Genomic DNA, 27,945 nt, shown 5'->3' on the forward strand with positions numbered 1-27,945 from the left:
GCCATGAACATTGTGGTACATGACTCTTTTTGAATTATGGTTTTCTCAGGGTATATGCCCAGGAGTGGGATTGCTGGGCCGTATGGTAGTTCTGTTTTTAGTTTTTTAAGGAACCGCCATACTGTTCTCCATAGTGGCTGTATCAATTTACATTCCCACCAGCAGTGCAAGAGGGTTCCCTTTTCTCCACACCCTCTCCCCTGGAGGAATTTTAATGCAGCCTGCCTAATGCATTAGAGGTTCCAGGGAAGTAGAAACTTGCAAACGTTGAGGAAACGTCATTTTTTATTGTGACTCTTGGGAACCAACACGCAACTGGGCTCCTGCAATGAAGTGCTACCGCCTCCCCACCTCTGCTAGTAGGAGTAGTTTTTTTATTTTTTTAATGAGCATTTAAATAATTGTTCTTCCTTAGTATGCTGGTTACTCTAATAATACCAATAAAGGTATCAGGGATGTTCAATAAAAAGCACACCTTTAATTGAGGTATTATCCAATAAAAAGGCCATAATTGAGAGCAATAATTTAAGAGGGCTCTCCTAAAGCCAAGTGATGCCCAGTAGAAGGGTATTCCTGCCCGCAGGGGATTTAGTGGTTCACGGCTGCTCAAAAGCCACAAGCAGACATCACCTCCCAGCTCAAGCAGGGCCTGGGGTGATCACCAGCCAGGGCCTTTCTCCTCCCAAAGCTGGAGGCAAAAATGAGAGTCCTGACACTTGGACACTGAAGAAAGAACTGGGTCTTGGGTTCACGTGGCCCTCTACAGTTTGCAAAGCACTTGACAGTTGGTTTGGCATTTTCACAGCCATTAGCGCATTTCATCGTCAATCACACGACCGCTGAGGGAGGCCAGGCAAGGACCACCTCCCTGCTGGCACGTGATGGTGCTACAGCTCAGAGAGGCAGAGTCCCCCAGCCAGCAAGGGGAGGGCCATGTCCCTGCTCAGGCTTCCAGAGCCCTGGCTCCATCCCAGCTGTACCCCCCAGCACCACCTGAGGTCGTTCTCTTGACACTTGTCAGGGCCTGTTTCGCAATGAAAAGGTCCTCCCGTCACACTGTGTGTGTCCTCCCAGGGAAGGGCATCGATTAGCCTTTGATGAAGCCCAGTCGGGTCCACCACGGGCCTTGTCCCTGGAGTGGAGATGTTTAAGAGAGCAGGTGAGCCTACAGGGCAACGTGCCACTCAGGACCTGGTGAAGGGGTCATGAGACACCGGCAGCCAGGTTCTGGGGCAGGCTGTTAGATCCAGGGTCTCCCTGGGGCAGGCCCCTTCCCCTCTCTGGATTTTAGGGTACCCGGTGCCCAAGGAGAGGGCTGGATTCATTGGCCGACCACCCAATCCTCCTCCAGAATCTATGCCCACTAGCAATGCCATCTCCTCAGTGCCAAAATGTTAATAATTATTGTCACTATTATCTCTAGATGTGTAGTAGACCCCTTATTACTTTAAAGACTGTCTTCCCTTTCATGATCCCAGAAAGAAAATGTCATTTGGTTTCCTTGGGGAACTCTGTAAGTTTCGTGTTCATATCATTTCTGAGCACAGTCACCTATGAAATCTATAAGCACCCCTGCTTGTTCTGAAAGCATGCTATCAAACAAAACCTCAGCCTCTCCAAGAGAGAAGGTGGAGCTAAGGGAATAATAACAGCAGTAACAAGAAACCATTATTAAACCCTTACATGAGCTGCCTGCAGCCAAGGAGAATTGTCCTCACAATTCCCAAGGTCAAGAACTGTCGTCAGCACCATTTCACAGATGAGGAAACTGAAGACTGGAAGAGACAAGGTGATCAGCCCAGAGCCACACAGCCAGCTGTGCTCTAGATAAAGGCTTAGTCAAAAGAGGGCAGGGTGCGGACCTGGGCCCCTCCCAAGACAAGGGACCCCAGGGTAGGAGACAGGGCAGTTGCGTGTGCCTCGGGATCTTACCTTTGGTTCCAGCCACGTGCTACTGAAATGTGGAGACGTGTTGTTCTCGGCTAGAATTGCAGCAACTTGGTGAAATCAGGCCAATTATCTCACGGAAAAGTAACAGATGTCCTTTGTTGGGTGTTGGTTCTGGTGGTGACAGTAGTAGCACTGCTACTACTACTAAATGGTCTCCCTGGTGATGAAGTGCTGAGCCAGCCTCAGTCTAACACGGCCAATGCCCCTCCGCCAATGCCCGTGGCGGACATTGCCAATCCATCCCCACACTCCCCCACCAGGCCTCCGAATCCTCTTTAACCCAGAGCTCCAGACAGCCATTACCACCACAGAGTGTGCGTCTGCCTCTTTGCCGTCCCTGGATCCCAGCTCACATAAGCCCACTAAGTGGGGGGACCAAGATGATAGAGCTGAGTAGACTAGGTAGCAGGGTGTGTCCTGCCGGGAGCAATGCCTACACTTGCCTTTCATTCATTCATTGAAACACGTAGGAGCTGGGCACCCTTTATCCACTAGGTATTCTGCTGGTATCGAGGGATGCAGCTCTCGAATTCCAGGGGGAGACGAGAGCACCTAATAACCCTCTCAGTTATTTCATGAAAAGTAAGAGTGCTGCTAGGACCAAGCTCAAGGTGCAGGGAGAGAAAAGCACGCAAGGGCTTGGCTGCCTTTGGGGTTTAGAACCTGCACCACCCCATGTAGTCTCATGATAACTCTGCCCGTGACCACACAGGAGCAATAAAGGAGGCTCAGAGACCGCAAGTAAGTTGCCGGAGGCCACATGACTGGCCTTGGGTCATTTATTTAAAATTCATCATCTGGTCTGGATTCCAAGCTCCCTGAGGACCGGGGCTGAGCTGATCTTGCTACTGCCGCAACTCCGGCCACCAGCAGGGTGACGAACGCACACGTGCTTCAGGATTGCCGGCACCTGTGTTAGCTGTGTTCCGTCTGTTTGCTCCCCCCGTGGTCAGCGTGGCTGAAGTCATCACAGGCAGAACAAGGGCGTCTGCCCAGGTCTGGGTGAACCTTCCCGGGCTGCACAGTCTGCCCTCCAGGCGAGGCCGCCTCTGGAGCAGGGTCCAGCTCAGCACTCAACACGACCCCGCTTCCCGGGCTCGCTGGGCAGGACCCCACCCAGCATGCCCACGCCTCTCCGCTGGCTGTGTTCCAACCACCAGAGGATGCTGGGATCCAGGTGACTCCAAAGAACCCAGACGCTTCGCCACCGCCCCCATCCACCTCTAAGCCGCCCTGGCAGAGTGGGCGAGCGGGCCAGCGATCCTGCCAAACCACAGCCCTGACAGCCGCTGCTGCCCGGAGGAAGCACCAGGCTCTCAGCCTTCAGGATCCGGCCGGACTCACTGCCTACTCACGCGCTGGACCCCCACCCTCCTGGTCCTCTCCTTGCCCGTGCATCTCACACCTCCTTGCACCTGCCGTTTCAGCTGCCTGGAATACCTGCCTTTCCTCCTCTCCCTGCAAAACATCTTCTTAGACACAGCCCAAGCGTAGCCCCCTCTGAATCCCCATAGCCTTGGGGGAATGCTGCTCAACACTGATCACCACAGTGGCATCACCTGCCCTGGACTCTGGTGGGCTTGACTCACATACCACTGCATGTGCCAGAGGTGGACTTGTGGGCGCTCACAGCCACTCTGGAAAGTGGGCTCTAATCCAGATCTTATATAAAAGAGAAACTCAGTCTCATCACAGCTAAGTGAGGGGCCCCGGGTCAGACAGCCTGTGGGTCGCAGAGCCCAGATTCACAGCTGGGTCTGAGCCCAGGGCCTGGGTCGTGTCTGACACACACCTGGCTGCCCCTCCACCGGGCTTGCAAACTCCGCCGTAACCGGCCCTGGACCAGCCACAGTACACCATTCCCCCTGCCCCCGCGCACACCAGCGAGCTGGCCGGTGCCGCGAGCTGGGGGCTCTGTGCAGGAAATGCCACGTGGAGCTTGGCTGAGAATCGAGAGGCCCCACGAGTAAGAAACCTCACCCTGCTGCGGTCCACTCACCCTGAGAGCATCCATGCGGCAGAGGTCAGCTTTGTGCTTCCGATGCCCGAGTTACCTCGGGCTGGAGGACTGGGCCTTCAGGCTTCACCACAGCCTCAAACTGAGGCCCCAGCACCCCCCTAGACAGCCAGGGGCACAAGAACCCCAGCAGAGCAAAAGCAGCATCCTGGGAAGTTACTAAGCCCAAGGAAACCTAATCTTGTCCAAAATGTTCTAGGGACATCCCTTTCCCATTCATTCATTCACTCGTCCATCCGGTCACCATGTGCTAGGCGCTAGGACCCACAACAGGACCTACTTACTTGGAGGGATCAGCCACAGGTGGGGGTCGGGGGGAGCAGGGGTGGGTTAAGCTGTGGACACAAAGGATTCTGAGGCAGAGCAGGATCTGCCGAGTGACCTCAGAGCATCCAGGGAAGAGGCAGGCAGGAAACACCGCGTGGAGGTGAGTTCAAGCCAGACACAGGGAAAGTGGCACCGGCCCAGATCCAGCAGGGAAGGCACTTGCGGTGGAGAGCCCTGTGTGAGCACCCTCGGGGTGCACCAAAGAGAAAGCAGCTCTGTTGGCTGCAGAAGCAGGCAGGGGCGGGGAGATGGGAGAGGCGATGAGAAAGGCAAGGACCTGCGGAGAACTGTGCAAGTGTTTCCATACGATGCATCCCCTGCTCGTTCTGCAGGGTTTCCCGTGCAGGGCTGTCCTCGCTCACCCACACTCACCCTCCAAACCCAGGGCTAAGTCGTAAACGTGAAAAAGATGCTCCACTCTCGGTGTTCGCATTCTCCTCCTAAAAAGCCAGGAAGCCCCTCAGGACAACACCCAACGCCTACACAGCACTACATCTGCACCCGGAAACCGAACCACTGGAGCAAAAGCTGAGAGGCTCTTGTCCACACGTCTGTTCGTTTGCTCCTTCCTCCCTTTACTCTACACATGCAGGCAGCGTGTGTCGTCTGCCAGGCCCGCACTGAGCTCAGGAGGGATGCCCGCGCAGAGCCTGCGGTCCAGGACAAGAGGCTCTTGACTCCACAAACATGCAGTAAGGGCTCAGGCCACTAGTTCACTAAGAAAGGTGTGCCACACGGTGCAGGGCCCAGAGGAGGAGAGACTGATGGCCTGGGAGGATCGGGGGAGGCTTCTCGCAGGAGGAGACCCTGGAGCTCAATGAGTCCATTGTGCAGAGAAAGGGCAGAAGGTGTGTGCCCAGCGGAGGAAACTACAGGCACAAAAGCATGGAGGTGGGATCTTAAGATTCGTGGAGGCGAGGACCTGGATGTGGAACTGAAGAGGCGATGGGGGATCCACCTGAGGAGGCTCTGAAAACACACAAAGAAACGGAGCTGGAGAGAGACCAAAGTCCATTGCTGCAAATTCCATCACAATGAAAACTTTGATTTTTTTTTTTTTAAGTGAAGATTTTCAAGCCCACACTCAAGGTCTATTTGAATCACGAACTGTTCAGTAGAACAAAATCTCAGTACAACGAAAGGATGGAGGTAAACCCCTCGGAGAGTTTGGTTGCAGGCCAGACCTGCCCTTCCCAAACTAAGAAACCATAATGTATAAAGAAATGACACTGGGGGGTGGAAAACACAAAGAGGGAACTTCAAGTCCAATCTACGAGGACCACGAGCTTAGGAAGCGAGGCGGCTTCTAAATCACCGTCTCCAGCAGAAGTCCTATTATTCCAGCAAAAGCCTCTTATCTGAACACCCACGGCTGAGAAGCCCGCCTTCAGGAATGGGGTGGTCCAGACTCTTGGGGAAACAGGGAAGTATGAAAACTGAACTACGGCTGCAGGCCCCATACACCCAAGATTTCCCCCAAACAGTCTTGACTTCAACTGCTCGATTCTGTGGTCACACCAGGTGTGCAGTTCAGGCTCAGGAAACAGCCACCCAGCCCTGAAACAAAGCAACACCTCTAACTGTGGAGGGGGCATCTCGGGGCAGGGTGAGAGCCGTGGTGTTTGCTAGTCAGATGGAAGAGCCGGAGGCAAGACACACAGAGTGATTTTATACGTGGCAACTCACTTACAGCATTCTTGAGAAACTACAGCGCACTCCTCAAGATCATCTTTATACAGTCCCCCCCGCTTTACACCAGGCTCTCACATGCGTTGGAGATAATGTCTTCCCCGAGATAGATGAATGCATCGTCAGACTCCCTTGAAATCTGCTTTCTGTAGACTTCTCTGAAAAGGACCTACACTTTTCCAGTGGGTGTTGGTGGACTGAGAGATGAATGTACTTCCCTAACCCTCTCCCCACCAATATAGGGTTTTCTGAAAGGATTCTAGAATTCTGGGGATGGGAATTTAGCAGAGAACGTGAAGAGGAGGCATAGAGCAAACCATCCTTATCACTTAATAAAATAAAGAGTGAATTAAGAAATAAACAGGCAAAACCCATCACGCAGTGAGCTGCTTGGGTGCTTGAGCGCCGGTGTGTACACAGTTGTGCACATGTGTACACACGCCAAGCACATCTCACAACACATTCTGGCTGACACAGGAAGTCTCCCTTCTCTGTAATTCATTACTTCCTTCACGAGGCAGGCCTCCATCCTTCCTTTCCTTAAATCCACAGAAGCCTCCACGTTCCACCCCAAGGAGTATTGCAGGGGCAGTAAACCTCGTTTTAATGGAGTGTACGTTTAGCTCGGAGGAGGTAACTGACATTATGGAGAGCCTCGATGCCGAGTTATACGGGTTAGCTAACGCAGAGGGGACCCATAGCCACACACCACAAACAAGCAGTAATATGTTACATAGATTGTTCTGAGCAGCGTGCGTTAGAGCAAAAGTGTGCGGGTCCACTGGGATTGATAAAACACAAGGAAACAGCAGATGCGCACCTGTAAATTTGTCTCATTTGTCTCTGAAGTGAAAGGTTATTCCCTTGTTCAGAATTAGTGATAAAAACATGCTAGCCCAAGGTTTGTGGAGAATATCTGAGTATTTAAGTTGTGTATAATGATAGGCGATTATAGGATAAAAACTGGACCTTATGAACGGGGCGGGGGGGGCACTGTCTGGATCACCAAGTGCTTCCCACCGCTGAGTCATTTATCTTTAACGCACGAGCACTTCCACGCCACATGCCCCCCCCACCCCCACAAAAGGGCTGCAGGGACTGTTACCAGACCCCACCGCCACGAACCGGTAACCACCCAAGCTTGACTTTGCCTGGGTGGGTGGATTCTTTTCTTTTGTCTTTTCTTTTTTTAGTTTTGTTTTCTTAAATATGTCTAGTACCTCCCTGCAACCAAGAGCTGAGACTGCAGTCATGCCCCTCCAGGACAGCCTCCTCCAGTAGGCCACCTTTCCGGACCCAGAGAGCCGAGGCCAGGCGTAGGGAGGGGCCTCGGCCCCCGTGTGGGCGCCCTGCTCCCCAGCACCCTCCCTGGAGGCGAGCAGGGGGGCTGGCAGGAAGCACCAGCTGTGCCGCACGCCCGGGCTGGCACCTTGGCATCCCGGCTGGAGCCGAGGTGCCCGCCTGGCCCCATCCAGGTTAACCAACTGCAATGTTACAGTAACTCCAGACAGCCTGTCACCGAGCACAAAAGTCACCAGCGAGTGAATGTTCTTTTCTGCACCACAATTAAGACGAATCAATACGACGGGCCACAAATGGTATTTTACTCTCAATAAGAACTCGAGCTGAGTTTATTCAGAATATTTTAGCGCTTCCCCGGGGGATTTTGGGCCGACGCAGATGGCAAATAAAGTACTCAGCCTAAGGCTACAGCACATTATGGTAATTCTAATGTCAGATGTACTTTAATATACAGCTCTATTTAATCACCCCATTATTTCACATTTCCATATGAAAAACCTGCGGCACTTCTGCGGTGCTTTGCCTCTGCCATGGTGCCAGCTTCCTGCAGCCCGCGGGCGGTGGGGAGATGGTCATCCTCGCCAGCCACGGCTCACAGTGTCAAAGTTCCCAGATGCCCCTCTGCACAGCGGAGCTGCCCAGCATGATCAGAAAATCAGGGCGTTCGGAGATGCACCAAATGCCACGGGAGGTTATGGGAAAGAGAAACCTAGCAGCCCCCACACCGGCTGCACACAGGTTCACACACACATGCAGGGGTGTGTATACACACACACACACACACACACACACACACACACACACACACACGGGTGAGGGCTCACCACTCAGCCTCTCTCCAAACACCAATAACCCCAGCAATGTGGCTGGGTGGCCCACTGGTTAGACCCAACCAAGGCACTGGGTTGGACCAGACGCGCCTCCTGCACGCGGTTGTCACAGCACTGCCCCACGCCCCCACCCCACAAGGGCAGAGGAAGGCAGCAGCAACGCCAAGGGCGGGAGGAAATGTGCAGGGGCAAGCGGAGGCTGGCTGGCGACAGAGGAGGCGGGGTGGGAGGGGCAGAGGAGCTGCAGCCCAAACCGACTGTACATCTGGAGTCAGGAGGCCCCCAGGATGTCCTGTCGGGTTCGCACTGGAGAATGTGAAGCTGAGGAGCTCAGGCCCCAGGGGAGGTGGAGTCCCGCGAATTCCAAATGGCCGGAGCACCTCAAGGCTGGCTCAGGCGGCCAGCTGGCGGGAAGAAGCCGGCGGAAGCATGGGTTTTGGCTGAGCCCAGGAAATCACTCTAACGCTGTCACGTGCGTACTTGGCCACATGGCGTTCCAGAGAAGCCCAGCACGAAACCCGCTGACCACCCAATTCTAGATTTCTCACAGATAGGCTGCCGATGGGTGAAATGAAACCTGGCACCTGGCACCTGACCCTATTGGATGCCCCACTAACCAGTCAACATTTAAGGCCACAGAACAGGATTCCTGTACATGGGTACAGCATATGCCATCCAAATGAGGCCGCTGCTGCCCGTGAGCGGGCCCGGTCCCACTCCTAACATGGGGGAAACAACCTCTAAGGGAAGCAAGGAGGCAGGCGGGGAGAGAGGAAGGAAAGAGAGGCAACAAAACTGAGGAAGTCCTAGCGTACGTTGCCAGAAACACTACCAATTCCTCAGAATTGTCCACTTACCAATAAGACTTTCAGTTACCTAATTCTAGCAGATTTGTCTCATAAGCTCAGTCTGGGAGATTTTTTTTTAGAGGAAAACTGCTTGATTATTTGAAGGTACAGACTCTGGCTGTTCCAAATCCTGCAGGTATCACCGTGACAAACGGCTCACCACCCAGCATCCACCACCCACCGTCGTCGCCCCTCAAACCAGGATCAGGACTTCTTAAAATACACTTCGGGGGGGGGGGGAATTCAACAGTGGGAATTCTTTCTCCATTTCTAAGGCCTTTGATTCCACCCTATTATTTTTGGTGATTCGTGAACCTGAAAATAGATACTAATATTCCCCAGTCCTTTTCCTGGCTGTAGCGAGTGCCAGTTCGGAAAAAAGAGCTAGAACAGTGGTTCTCAACTGAGGACTATTTCGCCCCCCTCGGGGATTTTGGCAATGTCTGGAGATATTTTTGATGGCCACGATTAGGAGGGTAGCGGTGTTACTGGCATCTAGTTGGTAGAGGCAGGGATGCTGCCGAACATCCTACAAAGGTCAGCAGCTCTGGGGCTGCCAATCCAAAGCTAGACGTGCCCCGGCTTCCCCAGCAGCACTGAAGCTGCACCTGGCAAAGCTGACTGCAAGGGGAAAGTGGGAATCGAGGGTAAGGCAGAGAGTGGGAAGGGGAGGAGAAAGAGGGGAGAAAGAGGGTGGAGAGAAACTCTGAGACCAGAGAAGAGAAGGAGGGGCTCACATCACTGACTTTTGGCAGTAAGCGGACTTGTGGAATCCCAGTCAATTTCGTCATTATAGAAATCATATGAATTCCAGAACGGCCTGGAGCTGCAAATACCCGGGGCTCCTAGGGAGCTCTGTGCCTCGTAAAGGGGAATGCCAGCCTCAACAGGCAGAGGGAGCAGCACCCCCTCCCCCCAGCCTGACACCGAAAAACCGTCCGCCTGACGGACGCCTCCCTCCAGAACTGGGCTCGGCCACCAACGCCAGGACGTCAGGGGCTGCCCTAGATTCAGCTGCTCAGACGTGAGCCTTGCAACAGCGGCTGCAGGAGATGAAAACCCAAATACACTTCCTGGAGTCAAACAGATAGAAATACAGTCTCTGCTGCGTAAGCCCCTCTTTAACAAGGCAGCGATCCTGACGCGATGGGGGTGGGGGAGGAGGAGCAGAGAGGATGACCACGCAAGCTTGAGTCCATTAAAAAAAAAAAAAACACGATCCGGAGAGATTACATAAAAAGTACAATTAAGGACCGCTCAGAATCCCGAGGCCTTGGAGAACGTGCTGCCTCCGGAATATTTTTAGAACAATCACTGGAGTGATTCTTCTGAGTTGTAGAAACACTCCCAATCAGAAAGTCAATTTTTCCTCTATTTGCAGAAGTGAGCTGGCTCCACGGGACGGAATGCGTGTGTTTTGCTTGGCGCCTGTTCACAACGCTGTCTTGGCAGCGTTTCCTTGGATCGCGCACGGTGAACCTGGCGCGCACACAGTAGCACTTTCATCTGAACCGCCCGGGCCACGCTTCCCTAATAACAGCCTGGGAACTGCAAAGCCCCGCAAGCCCAGCCCTTTACATGCGGAACAGAGGCGGGCTTTCGGGGGGCCCCTCTCGCCACAAGAGGGATTGTAAACTGGGGCTGGTGCTTTCAATAAAGCTGTTAAAAGGCGGAAAAGAAAACAATGCCAGCGAGTTCTGGCGACCTTTCACCTCACCCCCACCACACACACACACACACACACACACGCACACTCACACTCACACACACCCAGCCCTGATGGCTCCTCCTTCCCTCCCACTGCCCACACAGGTACCAGATTATCTCTGGACCATCTGAAGTCTGGATGGGAAGGGACACGGCCACTTCAGAACCTCACCGAGGTTGAGTCCCTTGGGCCTGACAGATCTAAATCTCCTGCTTGGTAGCTTTGGCTGAACGTGAATGCGTGAACTCAACTCTGAGCTACAGTTTCCTTCTGCACGAATGAGGTTAATACCTGTCTTGAGGATCTCGGGCATGCATGTAAAGAATCTTACATCTGGCTGGCACCCAACAGAGGAAGCTATTCATGGGTAAGAATATGAATGAGTGAATGAATGAGTGAGTTAGTGAATGAATGAGTGAATGATTAAATGAGAGAATGAATAAATGAGTGAGTGAACGAATGAGTGGGTGAATGAATGAGTAGGTGGCACCCATGAGCCCGCCCTTCACCATCACTGATGAGCAGCCGCCGTCCCGCCCTCCCCATCAGGGCAGCTGTCACTCAGAAAAAGGACTTCCAGGTACCACTTCCTCCCCTCCCTGGCGTCAAGAAATGTAGTTATTTCGGCCTCTTGGAACTGGCTCATCACCACTGTCTTGCTTCACACATTCCCTTTTCTTTCTCTCTGTGTTGTTTACAAAGGTTTCACTCTGTTTTCAACTCATCAGAAAGGCCCCGCTAATACACAATTAACATGTGATTATAAAAAAAAATTAAAATAGCTTCCAGAAGAAGGAAATGTAATTAAGTAGAGAATGCTTTTCAGTAAGTGCTTGCTTTAACCCATTGTCAGAACACAGTCTACGTTCCTCCACAATGCCTGGAACAGATGCCAAGGGCAGAATGTTAAAAACAAATAAAAAAGGACATTATTTTCGGGGGGAATAATAACCATCAACTTGGTACAACACGCTGGAGAACTCAGATTCCGGCTGCAGAGGGCTGACCTCCCCCCAGTCCTCTCACCACCCTTTTCTGTAAAAACGCTTCTCTTCTAAAAAATAAAATAAATGATTAAACCCAACTCTAACATAATAAGTGAAACAGAGTGAAAAAGCAAAAGCCAAACACACATATTTACAAACTCCACCATTAACAGAAGCTCTAGTCCAGACCATGAAAAGAGTCTGACGTCACCACTTTTTAACCAAGTCCGGGATCATTTTGTTTCAGATCATTCTGGCCAAATTTCAAAAGGGATCTCTCTTAAAAACCCCCAAATCGAAAATGGACTTTTAACTTCATGTTCAAGAAGCAATCTGAGAAATCGAAGGAATTTTTCTCCCAGCTTTTCCTGCAGCCACCCCGACGAAATCCAGTCATTCTATGGGCCCGACGTTGATGGTTTCTGCCCACCAATATGGTGCCACAGCAAACTCGAAATTCAAGGAGTTCCCATTTCCTTGGGAACCCTGTGAGAAACGTGTGTGTCCCCGCACACGAACCATCTCCCAAAATGATGGAGAAGAAGCAACATCGGAAAGCTCAGGGCTGGTGGCAGGGCCACCACACCAGTCACCTGTCATCCATCCTTTGAACCCGAGCACAGAGCAAACGCTCCCAGCCCCAGACTGTTCCCAGCCGCCGAGAGAGCAGTCAGTGAACGGCCCACACTTCCACCTGGCCGGCCAAGAAGCTGGGGCTTCTGGACAAACATCCCACCGTGGAGGCATCCCTCTGGGCCACTCAGGACGCCATCCATCGCCGCCCCTGCTCCTTGAACCATGCATGAGGCACGGCTCTATTCCTGACTCGGTGGGTGTTAGCTGGGTGACCCTGGGCAAGCTTCTCCACTCCTCTGGATCCGTCTCCAGTGTGACATTCCTCATCGGTGAAATGGCCCCAAGAGGAAGCAAATTTCTGTGTCTTACAGGAAGAAAAGTGAGATTCAAAGGGTTTAGGTGACTGGCCCGAGCTCCTGTAGGAAGTGAGGGAGCAGAGACCACGGGCCAGTCTTCTCAACCAGGGGGCCGACTGCCCTCGGGGACAGCAGCCCCCGGGAGCCGACAGACCCTGCGGGGTACTGGGCACCCACGGGCACCAGGTCAGCAAGACCTCGTTTCATCCCACAAGTTACATGCTTTCACTGCAGTCCATGGACGAGAAGCCTGTGGCTGAGGATTTACTCATGTCTGTCTAAGGCCACCCAAAGTGTAAAATTAAGGCAGGCAACAGCAAGGTCATCCAGCCCTCCCCACGTACCAGATGGGGAAACTGAGGCTGCCCAGTGGAAAAAAGACTTCCCAAGTCACACGTGTGTTCGGTGAGCCAAGCTCTGGTTCCTAACCTATGCTTCTGAGTCCCCTCGACAAACCCACCCCAGGCACCAACAGGCTGGTCTGCCCTGACCCAGGGCTTCTTCTGAAGAAAAGAAAGAGAAGCCACCAATGGCTCCCCTGATATTCCCCACGCCTCCTTCGTGGGGTCTCCCCCAGCACCCCCATTTCACAGATGAGACCAGAATGCAGAAGGCGGACAGCAGGCCCACGGGCTACACTTCGCCACCCAGCACCCTGTCATCAGCCCACCCCACAACCCCTGAGACCCGGGACCTTTCCCTGGGACCCCAAATACAACAGCCTGCATATCTCAGCATTTGTTTGATAACTCCTACTAGGGTCATTGCCTCGGGTTCAGATGGAGAATCCAAGGCTCAGAGACATAAAGCAATCTGCCTGAGGTCACACAGCTCAAACCCATCCAGCGGCCAGCAGCCACAGCGGCGCTCAAACTAAATGTAAATACATTTCCCAGTAAAGCGCCCCGACTCCGCTCCCAAGGGACAGCAGATCCCTCCAGAGTGGGAGCCTCTCTCCATCCATCCCGGAATCCCTTCATCACTTGGCACCGTCTTGACACATAGTAGGTGCTCTACCAACACCTGCTGAACTGAATCCTGCCCGCGTCCAGAAAAGCCATTAAAATTCTGCAGCCGGCGCCTGCCCCGCGCATCTGCACGGCGCAGCAAGAACTGACAATTCTTCCTAGATAAATATCTGGAAAGAAGTCGGGAAACAATTAAAACTAGAAGCTAATAAATGATGGAGAAGCCCATGAGCCAAGTCCTGGCCCACTTCCCAGTCTTCATTCATGCATCAAAAAACCCCAGCGGTCCGAGGCTTCAAGAGGGCAGCTGGGCAGTGGGGCTGTCCGGCGTGATATAAATGGGAATTAGATATGATCGGGTGTACTCATTGCACCCCCAACAGCAGACACTATCTCCCAGCTCCCCCTCTCGTGTCTCCCCAGCCAAGCCCCCTCCTCAGGGAGCTGGTGACAGATGATCTTGTAACCAGGCAACCAGGCGGAGGAAAGGTTCCAGAGTTCCTCCACTGGAGCGCGGACGGCTGCGTTCTGCTGAGGGTGGCTCCCGGGATGCAGCGCCGTGACACCCTCTTCCGGACCTTAAAAAAATTGGGGGAGGGGGCAGGTGCACGAGCTATCCCCCCACCATGAAAACAAGTGCTCTGGCATCCTCCCTCCCCCTCCCAAGCTAGGCCAGCGGCCAGCTTTTCAGGGAGACAAGTTTCCACGTCTCCACGTCTCCCCCAATGACAACCATGGCTATGGACGGACCTGTAACGGAAGGTCCCAGGGCCACAGTCTTTCCAGAAAAGCTCTCGCTCTGCGGCGGCCATCCTCCTTGCCTATCTGCCACCTGTAGCTGTCTTAACAAATGCTCCCAAGATTCCAGGGAGCCTCAGAGGTTCAACCGGGTCAGCTGCACTTTGGGCAAATATGTGCCTACAAAGAGAATGCCCTGTATCCATGGTGGGGGGGGGGCAACGGAAAAAGGGTGTTGGGGTTCTCAACCAACAAAATGGAAGCTCTGTGTGCAGGGAGCACAGGTACCCGTCCGCTCTGACAAGTCAAAATGCTTTCAAGCTGTATTAGACACCTCGAGAGCCCTTTCGCTGGGCGTTGGCCATAAGCCAGGTGTCCTCACATCCAAGGTGATACTGGGTCCACGCCAGTCAGGTGGGCATCATGATTATCATGCTGATCATGGTAACGTCGAGGCTCAGGGCTAGACGGGGGTTGCAGGAACACGTACCACGAGCTAGGAACTTGCTAGGAACTTGATCGGGAGGACTTGTATACATAATCTCGTGGACTTTATTCTCAGCCTGGTAGGAGACCCAAGATGCACAACCAGGGGGGCAACTGTGTGGCTTCCTGCCTCCCTCACCTGTGCCCTTCCCAGGGTTCATGACAGAGCCTTTGCCAGCAGTCATCTCATCTTGGGGCACTGTGTAGGATTACGGTTGGTGGCATCGAGCAGATAAGTGAGAAGAGGACCACGGGCAGACGGGCACATCTGCAGAGGGCCCAGAGCCTGCCAGGCGCCGCCCCAGGTCTAAAGAACCCCCTTGGCCCCTTCCTGCCAGCCGGCTGAAGTCGGTATGCAAAGCAGGGTCCAGGCACTCTGAATTCAGGGCAGAGCTGTCATTTTCTTTCTTTCTCTCCAGTAAACATAGTGCACTTAATAAAGAAAAGGAGTGAAGTTGGAAAATTGAAAATTGGAAAGAGAATAATTTCTTTTCCAGAAGGCAAGCCTCCAGGAGGTTCCTGTGGGTATCAGAGGGTAAGGGGCACTCAGGGAGGAAATAAAGACCCCGTTTGGGGGGGTGGATATCATCCAAGTATCTAATAAGGTTCTTCTGACAACGCTAAGATACACACACAAACCGCACACTCCCTCTTCCTAGCTGCATGAACAGATATGATTCTTTCTAACATCTCTATCAGAATGGAAATGACCACTGCCAGAGACTGGGCAGACGCTGGAGCGAAGAAGATGCAGAGACTGGGGCCCATCAACTCAACAGATGTCCTCACCATATGCCCCCACTTCTGGACCGTGCAGCCCCAGACCCAGAGGAGGAGGGCCTCTGACTCCCAATTTGGGGCCACAAGAAGGGAATGGAAATAAAGCCAATAAAAAGAAGAGGCCTCCCAAACGCACAGGGATCCAAGCCTTCCGTGATGGGAAGCTATCCATCACCACTGGGCTGACACAAGTGTTTTCAGCTCGTATCCCCCTGTTACATCTAAGGGCTGAATGCTTTTCTGGGAAGTGGGAGGAGCTAATGAAACCACAAGTTTGGCAGAGCCCGAGGCAGGGTGTCCGGCTAAAAACTTCTCTTTCCAATCAGCTAAAGTCACCACAACTTTAAATCAATGTTATTGCGTCTTCTGATTTTTAAAGGAACACTTTCTTCTTGTAGAAAATTTTACAGATACAGACCAGGATACAGAAGGAAAATAGAGACCACCAAAGTAACTTCCATTAACATTTCGGTGCTCCCTTCCAGTCCCTTTTCAGTGGACTTGTACAAACAGACATGTGCTCCCTTCCAGTCCCTTTTCAGTGGACTTGTACAAACAGACATCTACTGATTGAGCTATTACTGTATACAGTTTTGGTTTGTGCTTTTCTCTCTTGATATTACATTGGGAGCATTTTCCCACGTTGGGAGAAACGCTGTAAAATCCTTATTTTTCATTGCTATGTGATGTTTCCCATCATACGGCTGGGACACCGTTCATGTAGCCATTCTCCTCCTACTGGAATCGACTTGCTTCCAAAACTTTCCACTGTGACAAAGACACTGCAGGTGCGTGCCCATGTTTTCAGGCATATACCTAGTTAATCTTCAGGATGGTGACCCAGAAGTAGAATTCCTGGACCCAAGGGCATGAGGGGTCTCTCTACATGTTCCCAGCTATGTCTCCAGCCCTCTAAATACTGAACTGCTTTACAACTCACCCTAAAAGGACACAAGAATACCTACGTATTCTCAAGTCAAGAAAGCTTTCCACCCGATCGATAATTTTGGAAAAACATTCCCCAGAGGGGCTGGCAGGCATTCACTCTCCTGGTCCCTGCCAGGCTGACAATACCTACTGTACGGTACAGCTGTCTCCCCCGTGCACCCTAGAAGTACACCCAGCACCGATGACCCACCAGCGTGCCTCTCTGGACGCCCTGGACACCACCTCCCTCCACATGGAATGATGCTATTGTCCACAAACAATCATTTTTTAAAAAACAAACAGAAAGGGTGTGTAGGCCAATACTTTAGCAAGATAACTTGTCCGCTTCCTGAAAATGTGAGATAATGAATAAAAATGTTCATTACGGAATTATTCACTTTCCTCCCCGATTCACGTCCTGGTAATTACCGTGACCAGCCTAATAAAAACTGCTACAAACCGAAGGTCAACTGGCAGTTAGAAGTGTTCATTTTCATTTCAATGTATTCATCTCTGGCTCCTAATGGCCTCATTTTCTCCCATGCTCCTTAATAAATACCACTGAATTACAGGTTAAATAGCTAAATTAAATTATTGCAATTACAGCGTGCACAGCCCTGAATCTGGGTTTACCTTTCCCAGTTCAATTAGAGGCAAAGTTTCAACAGCCACGGAATTCTGACTGCTGTCAATATTCTCAATTGCTGAGAATCTGCGCAGACGCCCAGAAATTTGGTGAGAGGGCTTTTTTTTCCCCCTGCTTGTTTCTGAGGGGCTGATTGGAGCGCTCTCGACTGAAACAAAATCACACCATCAAAAGTGGTTTTTGGAAAGAGACCACAAGGCATAATTGATTCTTTTCGACTAAAAAGGGAAAAGACTTAGCAGGGTTCTGGCTAAATGCACTGTGCATGCGTGTGTGCGTTGTGTATGTGTGTGTATGTGTGTGTGCGTACACAAAAGAAAGCCCCATCTTCTGAAGGGGAAAAGTACATTTCAATAAATCCAAATCCCCCCTCCTTCATGCCACTGGCCCACAATGATTTTACAGGTCCACATTAAAGAGCTTGCTCATCATTTAAATATATTTGAACGTTTGTTGCTATTGTCTCACCACAGGATTAATTATCCAACATCCCTTATAAGACAGAGTGTCTTAATAATACGGAATGCCTGGGAAGGAAAAAAAAAAAACCCTCACCAGTTCTGTTTTCCCAAATCCCAAGATATGAGAGTCTATTTCTTGTGAAAGAGCTCCCCCTTACTTCTCCATCCCTCTGCTTCTAAAGGCACCAAATTCCACCACGGACAGGGACTCTTGTCTGGCTGTGGTTTGTTTTGTTTTTTTTTTTAACAATCTTATTGACACACAGCACGGGTGAGCGATAAAACCCCTCTAGGCCCACCCACGAGTGTTTAGAAATCTGGGATGCTGCAGGGGTCCACATCATGGAGAAGAGAGCCCACCCACTTCCCTGGCCCCCGAGCCCAGGCCTGGTCAGACTTGAAGGGAGGGCCGATTCCACCCCGGTGGGCGGGGAGGTAGGAGCCCGGCTGAAATCCCATTTGGAGCTTTGTCATCCCTGTTCCGAAAGCCCACAGCTGAGAGCGTGCCAAGCACTGAAAGGCTGGTCGCACGGCCAGAGCCCGTGTATGTGGGCGGCGGCTGAGACCCTGGGCACATCGACTATCAGGGCCAGGGGTCTACTCCCCACCCGTGGCTCGGGAACCCACATCTGGAAGCCCTCCAACCACGACAGACCTCCTCTGGAGGCCTGGGCACTTTGCCCCCGCAAAGGTGGAGGATTCTCTGCCCAGGGCCCAGGGAAGCCACCTTGCCCGTGACGCTGGGGTGTGGGGCATCTGTGTTCACACCGTGAGGCCCACCACTCCAGCCAGGACCATGGCCAGGGCAAACGCCTGTTCCAGGCCTGGGCCACAGCCACTAGGGACACGTGCCCCCGGCACAGGGCAAGAGGCTGGCACGGCCACTTCCAAGTCAACCCAGAATGGCATCAGAAGCAGGGGTCCCGACAGGGGGCTCCCCGAGTGCAGGGCCTGCATGCGGGTCACCTGTCGGGCCCTCTCCCGGGCCTGGCACAGAGCAGCCGGCCCTCCGTCAATACCTGCTGATCCAGACTGAGTAGGCAACAGCCTCCCAGCTGTCCACGGGCTGGCCAGAGGGAGCCAGGCCTCCCTGTCCACAGACAGGGGCCTCGGGGAGGCGCTCGGGCCTTTCTCCTCCTACACCACGCTTTGCTGACGTGGGGACAGCCAGGCCCAGTGTGGTGAGGAGACGCCTGGGCGTTGAGGCAGCTCAGAGAGTGGACAGACATGGCCCCAACTTTCCAGGCCCCCAGCATTCTCCTAAGGACCGGATTAACACCACAGAGCATCCAGTTTCCCAGGAGAAGTGGCCAGTGGCCCATGCAAATATTTCTACAGAGGAAAATGCAACTCTAGCCAGGGATTTCTACCCCTGGAAGCCAAACCAAGACTCATTTTAAAGAATGCCTGAAAAACAAATTGACCATCCACTGCTTAAAATGGATCAGTAGTTGAAAAGCTGTCACACACAATTAACACATCAAATACTGGGGGTTTTTTTTGGAGGGGGGGAGGACACAAATGGTGACACCAGCCCTCCCAAGTACTAGGCATGTGCACATCTGGATCCCTAGTTGAGCCTTGCAACAATCTGATGAGACATCACCATCGTCATCATCATTATTCCACTGGGGTGCTTCCTCCAGTTTACAGATGACAAGCTAAGATTCAGAGAGGCGAAGTGACTTATCCAAGGTCACACAGCCGGGAGCCCTCGGTCTCCCATTAGAGGGCTGCCCCCTGGAGAAACAGCAGACCCCCAAACCTGGCACCTGGGTACCTCTTGATCTGCTGCCTGCAGCCTGCTCCACCCCCTGTGCACTTTGTCCCAGGCCCCCAACGTCAAGCTGGCTACTCGTAGGGCCCAGAAGTGTCTGTTCCCTCACACCCTGTGTGCTGTCACTCCCTTTGCCTACAGTGGCCTCCCATCCTCCGTGCAGCCTGGGGAAAGTCTTGGCCTCCCATGATGGTCCCTGGATGCATCGCACTGTTCCCTGGCCATTTACCTGGTGTCCTCCAGGGGCTGCCTCCCTTGTCCCTGGATCCCAGTACCTAGAACAGTGAGTGGCCTGAGCAAGACCCTTCCCCACTCTGGACCTGGGTCTCTGGCTGGGGAGGGAGTCAGGCCAGACAACTCCCCACCCTCCACCAAGAACCCAGGGCCGCAGAGCCCGAGAGCTCTGGGGCAGGGGTGGCCACTGAAAAGCTATGTCCACGGAGAATCGTGTGGGGCTCCCTGGTCCCTGCCCTCGGCCGTCCAATACCACAGCCCACTTGGACAGGACAAACGGCAGCTGCCTTTTCCAAGCCTCCAGCACGCCCAGGCACCAGGCTGGGCCCTTCCACGTGTCATCTCAATGAACTCCCCATTTCCCGGAGGAAGAAACTGAGGCTCAGACATGGGAAGGAGGTTCCCAGCCACCGAGCAGGAAGGCAGTGGCTGCTGCACCGCCCACCAGCCCCGTTCTCATCCCGGCTGCCCCAGCAGGCAGAACAGGCCTCGATGGCCACATGAGCACGGACCCACCAGAGGGTCCACGCTCGTCTCAGGTCTGCACCTGCAAATTCCACCGTCACAGGCGGAAACGGTGCAGGCATCCCCAGGCTCTGAGCTGGGGTAGAGGGGCAGGCAGTTATAAAGGGACCCCCCCCCAACACACACACCTGAATGCATCACTACAGCACAGCAGCAAGCAACTACCTCTACCTCTTGGGGCCGGATAAATCCTTTTGCAGCACCCCTACCCCAGCCCCTCTCACCCCTACCTTCGAGCCAACAGGCATCGCAGAAAGGCATCGCATCCGGGGTACCATGTGGTCCTGTCCTCCCAGGCCGCTGCAGATGGAAAGGCTTCTTCCTCATGGTTTGGGCCACTGCCCCTGCCCCAGACTTCCAAGCTCTTCCTGGCCCCCAGAGTGTGGGCACAGTCAGAGCTGACCTTGGAAACGGAAAAGGCCGCATTGGGCATGATGATGGGGTGTGCAGTCCCCATCCAGGCCAGTTGCTGCAGTTAAGACCAATGCCCCAGCTGCGTGGTGGCGCCTGGTGAACTTTGGAGACCGGCTATTTCCCGGGGGTCTGGGGTGAAGGCAGAGGCTGAGGCTCCTATGAAGCCCCAGCTAGCCTGTACCGAGCGCCCTGAGCTCCTCTTGTCTGCCGTGACTGAGGGCATCTCGCCCTACAGTGCAGGGGGGATGGAGGCCCAGGGGCAGGGAGGCAGGTGGGGGACCCAGAACTTTGCTCCCCCCGCCCTGGCATTTCACCCCAACAGCGCACAGGTAGGGGGTGCATGGCGACCCCTCCCCCCAGGACTTGCTCCACAGATGTCCTGCCAGTTACCCACCGTGACCCCTCAGCTACTCACTCAGCACATCCTCAGTGATGGGGCCACCGCTGGGCAGCCAGGAGCTGGGCATTGACATGCGTCCGACAAAAGTCCAGAACCTTCTCCCTGAAAGGTGACTTCCCTCTTTCCCTGCACCCAGGCAGAGGGGGAGCTTCAGCCAAAGTTGGGGAAGGAATGTTTCAGACTAAACCGAGCACCAACATCTTAAGGTCCACCCTTGGGTCCCTGAAGGTGGTCACGAAGGGCATTCCTTGTTCAAAAATGTTAAAAACCCTAAAAACCGAAAGAAACTCATGAACTCGTTCACAATAAGGTCACGCGGGCAATGTGAACACAGTTGCTTGGCTTGGTTCCTAATTTAAGCCCACCTGGTGTGACAACACCTCTTATCAAAGGTACCTGGGACGGGACAGGTGGGCCAGGTCCCAGACCTGTGGGCAGGTGTTCGGAAGATGCACCTCCATTAAATTACTTTTAAAGGGAGGCTGAAATGACCGTTACTTAATGAAACATGATTTTTCACAGCAGTGGGAAGGGGGAATTAAAACAGTTCCTTGAAGGAAGGGTAAGGCTGTCCTGGGAAGACGAGAGAGAATTCTGGGGCTGGTAACTCTGATGCTGCTTTATCCTTGGCCATTACTGCAGGGTGGTGTGGCCAGTGGTTCTTCAGACCCTAAAAATGAGCGTCCGGGGACATCCCTAACTCAGAATCTAGGGCCAGTTGGGCCCATGGAGAACTCCCATCTACTCTGGGTGTCCCATGCAGGTTTTATACAGTTTGGGGAAATTCAAGGATTTTCCCAAAGGCTGCACTGCCCACTTCTGACAATAGTTAGTTAAAAGCAGCCACACTGCAAGGTGTCGGCTACACTGGCATCTAAGGAAAGGGGAAAGTCAATTCCCCGCACCTCCTGTGTGCCAGGTCCCACCCTGGGAGCTTTACAAACCTCCACTTTCCAGAGGAGGAAAAGCAGCTCAAACATAAGTATATCTTAGCAGTCCTCGCCCCCCTCCCAGCCTTTGGGGAATGAGGTCAGGAATAAGTAAACAAACTGAGAGTAACGGGGTCATGGAACGCACAGTCTTCTATTCCCATACAGCGCCTCCAACAATCAAAAGAAAATACCAGCCCAGCTACCTCTTAACCACTGTGAAGCCATAAAGCCAGCCCCAAGGCCTTCCTTCAAACACCTTTCCTCTGTAGAACAAGTTGCTGAAGGAAGGTCAAGGTCACCCCGTAAGGGGCCGCCCTTTACAGTGAGGTCTCACAGGAAGGGAACCCGCAAGGCCAGGGCTGCCTGAACACCTGAGGCCAGGGCTTCGGGAAGGGAACATCTAAGCCAGCGAGGTGCATCTGCCCGGGGCTGGAGCCGGTGGCCTCCTCGACCCAATTCTCTCTCTCTAGGGACAAAGCTGCCGAATGAGGTCTGGGGATGAGGAATAAAAGGACCAGACCCTCCACTTTATGTTCTGTCTCAACTTCTACCAGGGTCAGTATGAGAACCTGTCTCCGTTTCTGTGTGCTAAGTGCCATGGTGATCTGCAGTGTGACAGTCACTATTCCTTATTTCAGGGATCCTCAAACTACAAGCCTTGGCCTGGCTACCTGTTTTTGTAAATAAAGTTTTATTGAAACAGCCACACCCATTCAGTACACACTGTCCGTGGATGCTCTTGCCCTGTAATGGCAGACTGGAGTAGTTGCAACAGAGATGGTTGGGGCCCACAGAGCATAACATAGTTACTACCTGGACCTTTATCTTAGATAAAGCCCTGTCTTATCTAAAAAACCCTGAGATGAAGTCTCCCAGACTTGAAGTTGATGCAAAAATCTCTCTGTCTTGAACCATTATGCTTTGTTCCATAAGCAAATCAGAACTCACCATGTTTCCCTTTTTGCCAAGGCTGCCAGGAAGCTCAGAGCTAAATTCTGTGCTCCTCTGCTGTGTGGTTTACTGGGATAACCTTTCCAGTCGCTTGAATGTATGACTCCCATTGTTTCATCATTGCTTTAATGCTTCTGTTACTGGTTTACTTAAAGTAAGAGACTTTATATCCCTTTATTATCGATGCGGCTATGGTATAAATCATAAAGAGAAAAAGAGCATGAGGACAGGATGACACTCCAGCTCAGGGGTCCCTCTGCATCATGATAAGTCTTTGCAGACCTCGCTCTCGAATTCACCCAGGCAAGGGACCCCCCCATTCCTTCCCTTCCAATCTCAACTCCCTCCAGCTGAGTCCTCTGGACCAGGAATTCCTGCGTGAAGCTAGGTGAACTTCAGGCACTCGCTCTGGTCACTTCCAGTGCCCTACCTGCTTCTGATGGGCAAGACACTCATTCACTCAGACCCTCCTGGACAGTAAGGCCCACTTACATGCTAAGACTCAGAGACAGAAACACAAAGCTCAAAGCACAGTCCGTGCCCTGGGAGCCCCCCATTCCACACAGGAAGGTGATGGACTCAGTCCAGAGGTGTATACTAAGTGCCACCCAGGGGAGCTAGTCCCGGAGACGCGGACGAGAGCTGGCTCTTTGGGAGTCAACAGGCTACCCAGAGTGCCTGAGGGGCTTGCTGGGCAGAGCGCAGCCAGGCCAAAGGGCAGAGGTGCCCAGGGCCCAGCAAGGAGCCCTGGAGGCCGAGCTCAGCCACCTGCCAACCACCACCAACGGGGTTCGGGCCAAGCAGTGTCCCATGGCTCCACCCGGAAACCAGGTGTGTGGGCTGGGTGACCCTGAGCCAGCTACAGATGTTTCCTGTACTCACACCAACGTTGCAGCAGCAGCCTTAGGAAGACGCGAGTAGTTTATCAATTGAAGCGGTGATGCACGGCCTGGCTGGGTGGTGGAGCCCAGGGACAGCACTGGAGGGTGAGGCCAGAGGTCCCGGAGGCCGTGAAGGCTGCAACGAGGAGCTTACTTTCCCCTGGGCATCCCCAAGGGTCCTGACATTTAAAAGCAAGAGCTCAGGATCCAATCCCTCGTCCTCCCCAGCAGCACAGTTTGAACTTGAGCTCAGCTAGGCCTGCCACCCCTTCCCCCCTACGGAAAAGCCCAGGTGTCACCGGGGTGCCAGCCACAGGCCCTGGGACTTCACTGAGCCCTGGCTCCCAGGTGTGGACAGGGACCTGCCCCCGCAGAGGCCAGCGTCTCCAGGGCCACCGCGCCGCTAATCACCACACTGTTTACCTGGAGTTTATTAGACTGCCGCTGGCTGCTGGCAGGCAGGCTCTCATATTTACACCTGGCTTTCTCGACGTCTCCCCAAGTGCGGAAGTTCCTTCGCGCCGCTGGCGGGAGGCTAACCCAAGCAAAACCAAGCGTGGGTCTGCGTTTAACGAGAGGAAAGGGGCTTTCGGGCTCCCTCTGGCTCGACTTCAGGATTCCGGCTAACAACCCTCCCTTGGGTGGTGACACGCCCAGCCGCCTCCATCCTGTCCAGGGAGGCTGGGGACAGAGCCTCTGCCCAGAATTCAGCCAGACTTGCTTGAAGCATTCCTGACCCAGGGCGCAATGGGGTAGCGTGAAGCTGTATTTGCTGGAAGGACCACTCTGGCTGTCCACCCACCCATCCCCCAGACATCAGCAGGCCCCTTCAGTGAGCCAGGCAGGATGCTCACACCAGAGATACAGAAGTCACTAGACAAGGTCCCTGCCTCAGTCTAGAGAGGGGGACATGCAGGCAGACACCTATACTGCAGCCAGGCCAGGGCACCCAAGAGGAGGGAGGGAAGGCTCCCGGCAGGGAGCACGTCCCGGGGGAGCAGAGCACAGAGACGGCTGCACAGGAGGGAGGCAAATTCAAACCACATCTAGAGGGAGGAAAAGAAAGGCTGTGGCCTCGGAGACCTGGGATGAGCTTCCCTCTGCTGCTTCATAGCCGTGCGGTTCTATAGAAGAGCTTGACCTGTACAAGCCTCAGTTTCTGCATCTGTAAGATGGGAGTGGCCACTGTGATGAGGATTCAGGAGGTAAAGGATTGGAAAGACGGGGCCCATGGGTCCCCAGTCTCTCTCAGCTCACATTCCTACTGGACCCCAAAACTCTTTTTGTTGATCAAAACATACAGCCTCAGCTGACATCAGCCGGGAATTCTCAGGTGACTGAAGAGCAGGCTCGTCTCTGGGGTGCAAACCCCTAGAGACCACGGAGACCATGTGACGGAACAAGCCGAGTCCCGAGCCAGGAGCAGGTCAGCGCAAGGGCCTCCCCAGCCCGTGGCAGCTGGGACAAGCAGAGAAGAGAACCGGGCGGCCACAGTTCCGCACCCGCCCTCTAGGGCTCACAGTGATCTCAACCAGGTACCAGAGAACACGGGTGCCCGGGGGCCGGGCGGGGAAACCTCAGCCTCGGGTGGGCCAGCGCCCACCACTCCAGGCAGCCAGGCCAGAGCAAGATCTGGGAGGGTGAGGCACCCGTAGCTCAGGTGAGAGGTGAGAGGCCTGGGGTTGAACTGGCCGGGTCAACCATCCTCTCTGCCTCTAAGTCTGTGACCTCACGTCAGGCCTTTCCTTCTCTGCATCCTCACTGCAACACTGGGCAATGCGGTCTGCTCCAGAGGGTCAGACTGGCTCCGGCACACACCAGCCCTCAGCGAGACAGCATCATTTTTACAACGGCTACACTTAAGCCGAGGCCTCCCAACTACCTCCTCCCAATTGTCCAATGACTTGGAAAGACGCAGACAATCCCCTCAAGGGCTGAGGACACAGTGCAAGGTGGTGTCTCCTCTCCTATCAATTCCCTCACAGCAAAGCCATGCCAGGATGGAAATGAAATTTCAACTTCTGGGCTGGTGTGACCAGTTAGTAGTGGCAGCCTCGCTTAGCCACTTAAGGCGCCCAGGCCCAAAGGACAGAGGTACCGTGATGGACTAGTAATGGCTGCCATAGGTACAGGAGGGGCAACGGAGGCACACGTGCTACACACACCTGACCCCAACACATCTCTGGACAACAGCATGCCACTTCTTCAGGAAGAAACAAACGAACACAGGCAGAACACGGATTGTAGAAAATCAGAAAGCTGGGACAGCTGGGCCAAAAGGATGGCCAAGACCAGGGAAAGGAGGAAGAAGAGTTGCCTAGAATTTCCATAAACCTCTGAATTTTACCAGCAACAATAAACACAAGGCCATGGGTTTTCTACAGAGGTGTTTACTGAGAAGGTTTTCTCCAGGGAGAGATAACTGAGAATAGATCTCTCCGCTCAGCTAGCCACCTCCCTGGTTCTGGCCCCTCTGCTCTGGGTCTGGAACAGGCTCCCAAAGGCACCCAAGCAGCTTGTGCCCAAGGACCAGGAAACCGCCATCCTGAGGTTTGGGTTCGTGGCGAGGTGCGGAGGGCCATTCAAAGAGGAGACACAGGCAGCAAAATCGGAAAGCCAGGACAGGGCACGGCTTCCCACAGGGGACAAGGAGGGCCAGGCGAGCCCCAAAGAGCAGCTCACACTGGTCTAGCAGGGGACACCTGGGTACTCCAAAGCCTGGGGCCTCCACACATAGGACACGAGAGGACCCTGAGGCAGAGGCCCAGCCCTCATCATCGCCCCCTCTGCTCAGCTGTCCCCAGCATGGGTCATCATGGAGAAGACACCTTCCTCTCTACCGACAATCACAATGATCATCATGGGATAGTCAGCAAAGGCGCCCTTGCCGGGGCCTTCCACGTGCCAGGCCCCGTGCTTAGCGTCATGCACACACTGGAAACGAGGTAACGCCATCATCTCCTCCTAGTAAGTGAGGAAACCCAGGCTCCAAGATGGAGGCGAAAGGCCACAGTCACCCAGTTAGGAAGGGGCAGAGCCAGGGCAAGCCCAGGCCTGGCAACTCCCCGGCAGGGTTCTCTGCCCGCCCATCTCTGCCCCTGAAAGCACCAGCACGGTGGCCAATATGCACCCGGAGAGTAAGAGCCGGGGTCCCCAGGAAAGCCTGCATTCATTCACACACTAGGGCATCATTTGGGTCTCACTCCCTCTTGGTCCTGTGCATGTTTCACTGCTCCCTGGCCCTTCACAAAGCAACAGAGCAGCTGACCGTGGAGCCTGGTCTTCAGGATGGAGGGCGGAAGCACCGTTCATGCACACACATGCACATGCGCCCATGCACGCAAGCACATGCACGCATACACACGTAGGCATGCACACATGTGGACACACATACATATACATGTACATGTGTGTATGCACACACACATGCCTCCTTCTGGATACTCGAGTCCATTGCCCTTACTCCCCAGGGTGACCTCCTTAACATAAATGAACCTGCTGCTGTAGGGTCCAAGGCTCTGACATGCTGGCCCACCTCTCACCCAGAGGTTCACTTGAAATGTTTACCCACCCTTCAGAGTCCTCCATCATGGGTTCCTCCGATCTAAACCTTTGTTTATTTTATGGGAAATTTAATGGGTAAACAAACTGCTTTTCCAGGCTGCGCTTCTCATGATCTACACGGGCTTTTTCTTCTTACTCATAAAAAGAGAAAACTTCAACTTAATAAAGGTAAATGAACTTGAACCCCTACCCACTCCTACTGCCCCACACGCACTCCCCAAAAGATGTGGTGGTGCCAAACTCAAGAAACCAAACTCTGTATCCCATTCCAAACCAAGAGCCTTCCCCTATCCTGACTGCTGACTTCACGGGTCCATCCTCCCCACACGCCTTCCGTCTCTGTCTTTCTCAGATGTGTCCCTAAGCACTGTCCTCCTACCTGAGGATTCACCTGAGCGGTGGGCGGGCTGGAGCATCTTGTGGAATAAAGAGAAGCGAAAGCAAAATGGACCCCCCAAAAAAGGCTAAATTTCCAAACATCAAGTGACGCACCCAAAGCCAGAGAGACGCAACTCCAGGTTGGCCTGACGGCTACATCTTACAGAACTCAAGTCTCGTATTTCTTCAATATGCAAAGCTGCTGTTTCCCCTGGCCCAGCAGAGACTTCCCAGACGACACTCCCTCCCTCCCTGCCCCCCTGCAAGCTGCATCTGGGGCCGAAGGTCAGCTTA

General features: G+C 53.5%; 1 protein-coding gene across 10 annotated transcripts in view; it reads right to left on the minus strand.

Annotated features, from left to right (window-relative positions):
• Positions 1–27,945, minus strand: part of BCL11B (BCL11 transcription factor B) — a 97,200-nt gene that overhangs the window by 12,267 nt on the left and 56,988 nt on the right. Inside the window, exon 1 of one of the 10 annotated variants that reach the window (XM_089908191.1) lies at positions 20,362–27,936. The exons of the other annotated variants lie outside the window; for them this stretch is intronic. Coding sequence (XP_089764317.1) covers positions 20,362–20,557 — 196 coding nt within the window. The 5' untranslated portion in view covers positions 20,558–27,936. Of the gene's footprint in view, positions 1–20,361; positions 27,937–27,945 lie in introns of those variants that run through there. 10 annotated transcript variants of the gene reach the window in all.

Source organism: Delphinapterus leucas, chromosome 2 (genome assembly GCF_059928025.1).
Source record: "Delphinapterus leucas isolate spDelLeu-1000000601 "Yukka" chromosome 2, BTC_Dleu_Yukka2, whole genome shotgun sequence".
NCBI lineage: Eukaryota > Metazoa > Chordata > Mammalia > Artiodactyla > Monodontidae > Delphinapterus > Delphinapterus leucas.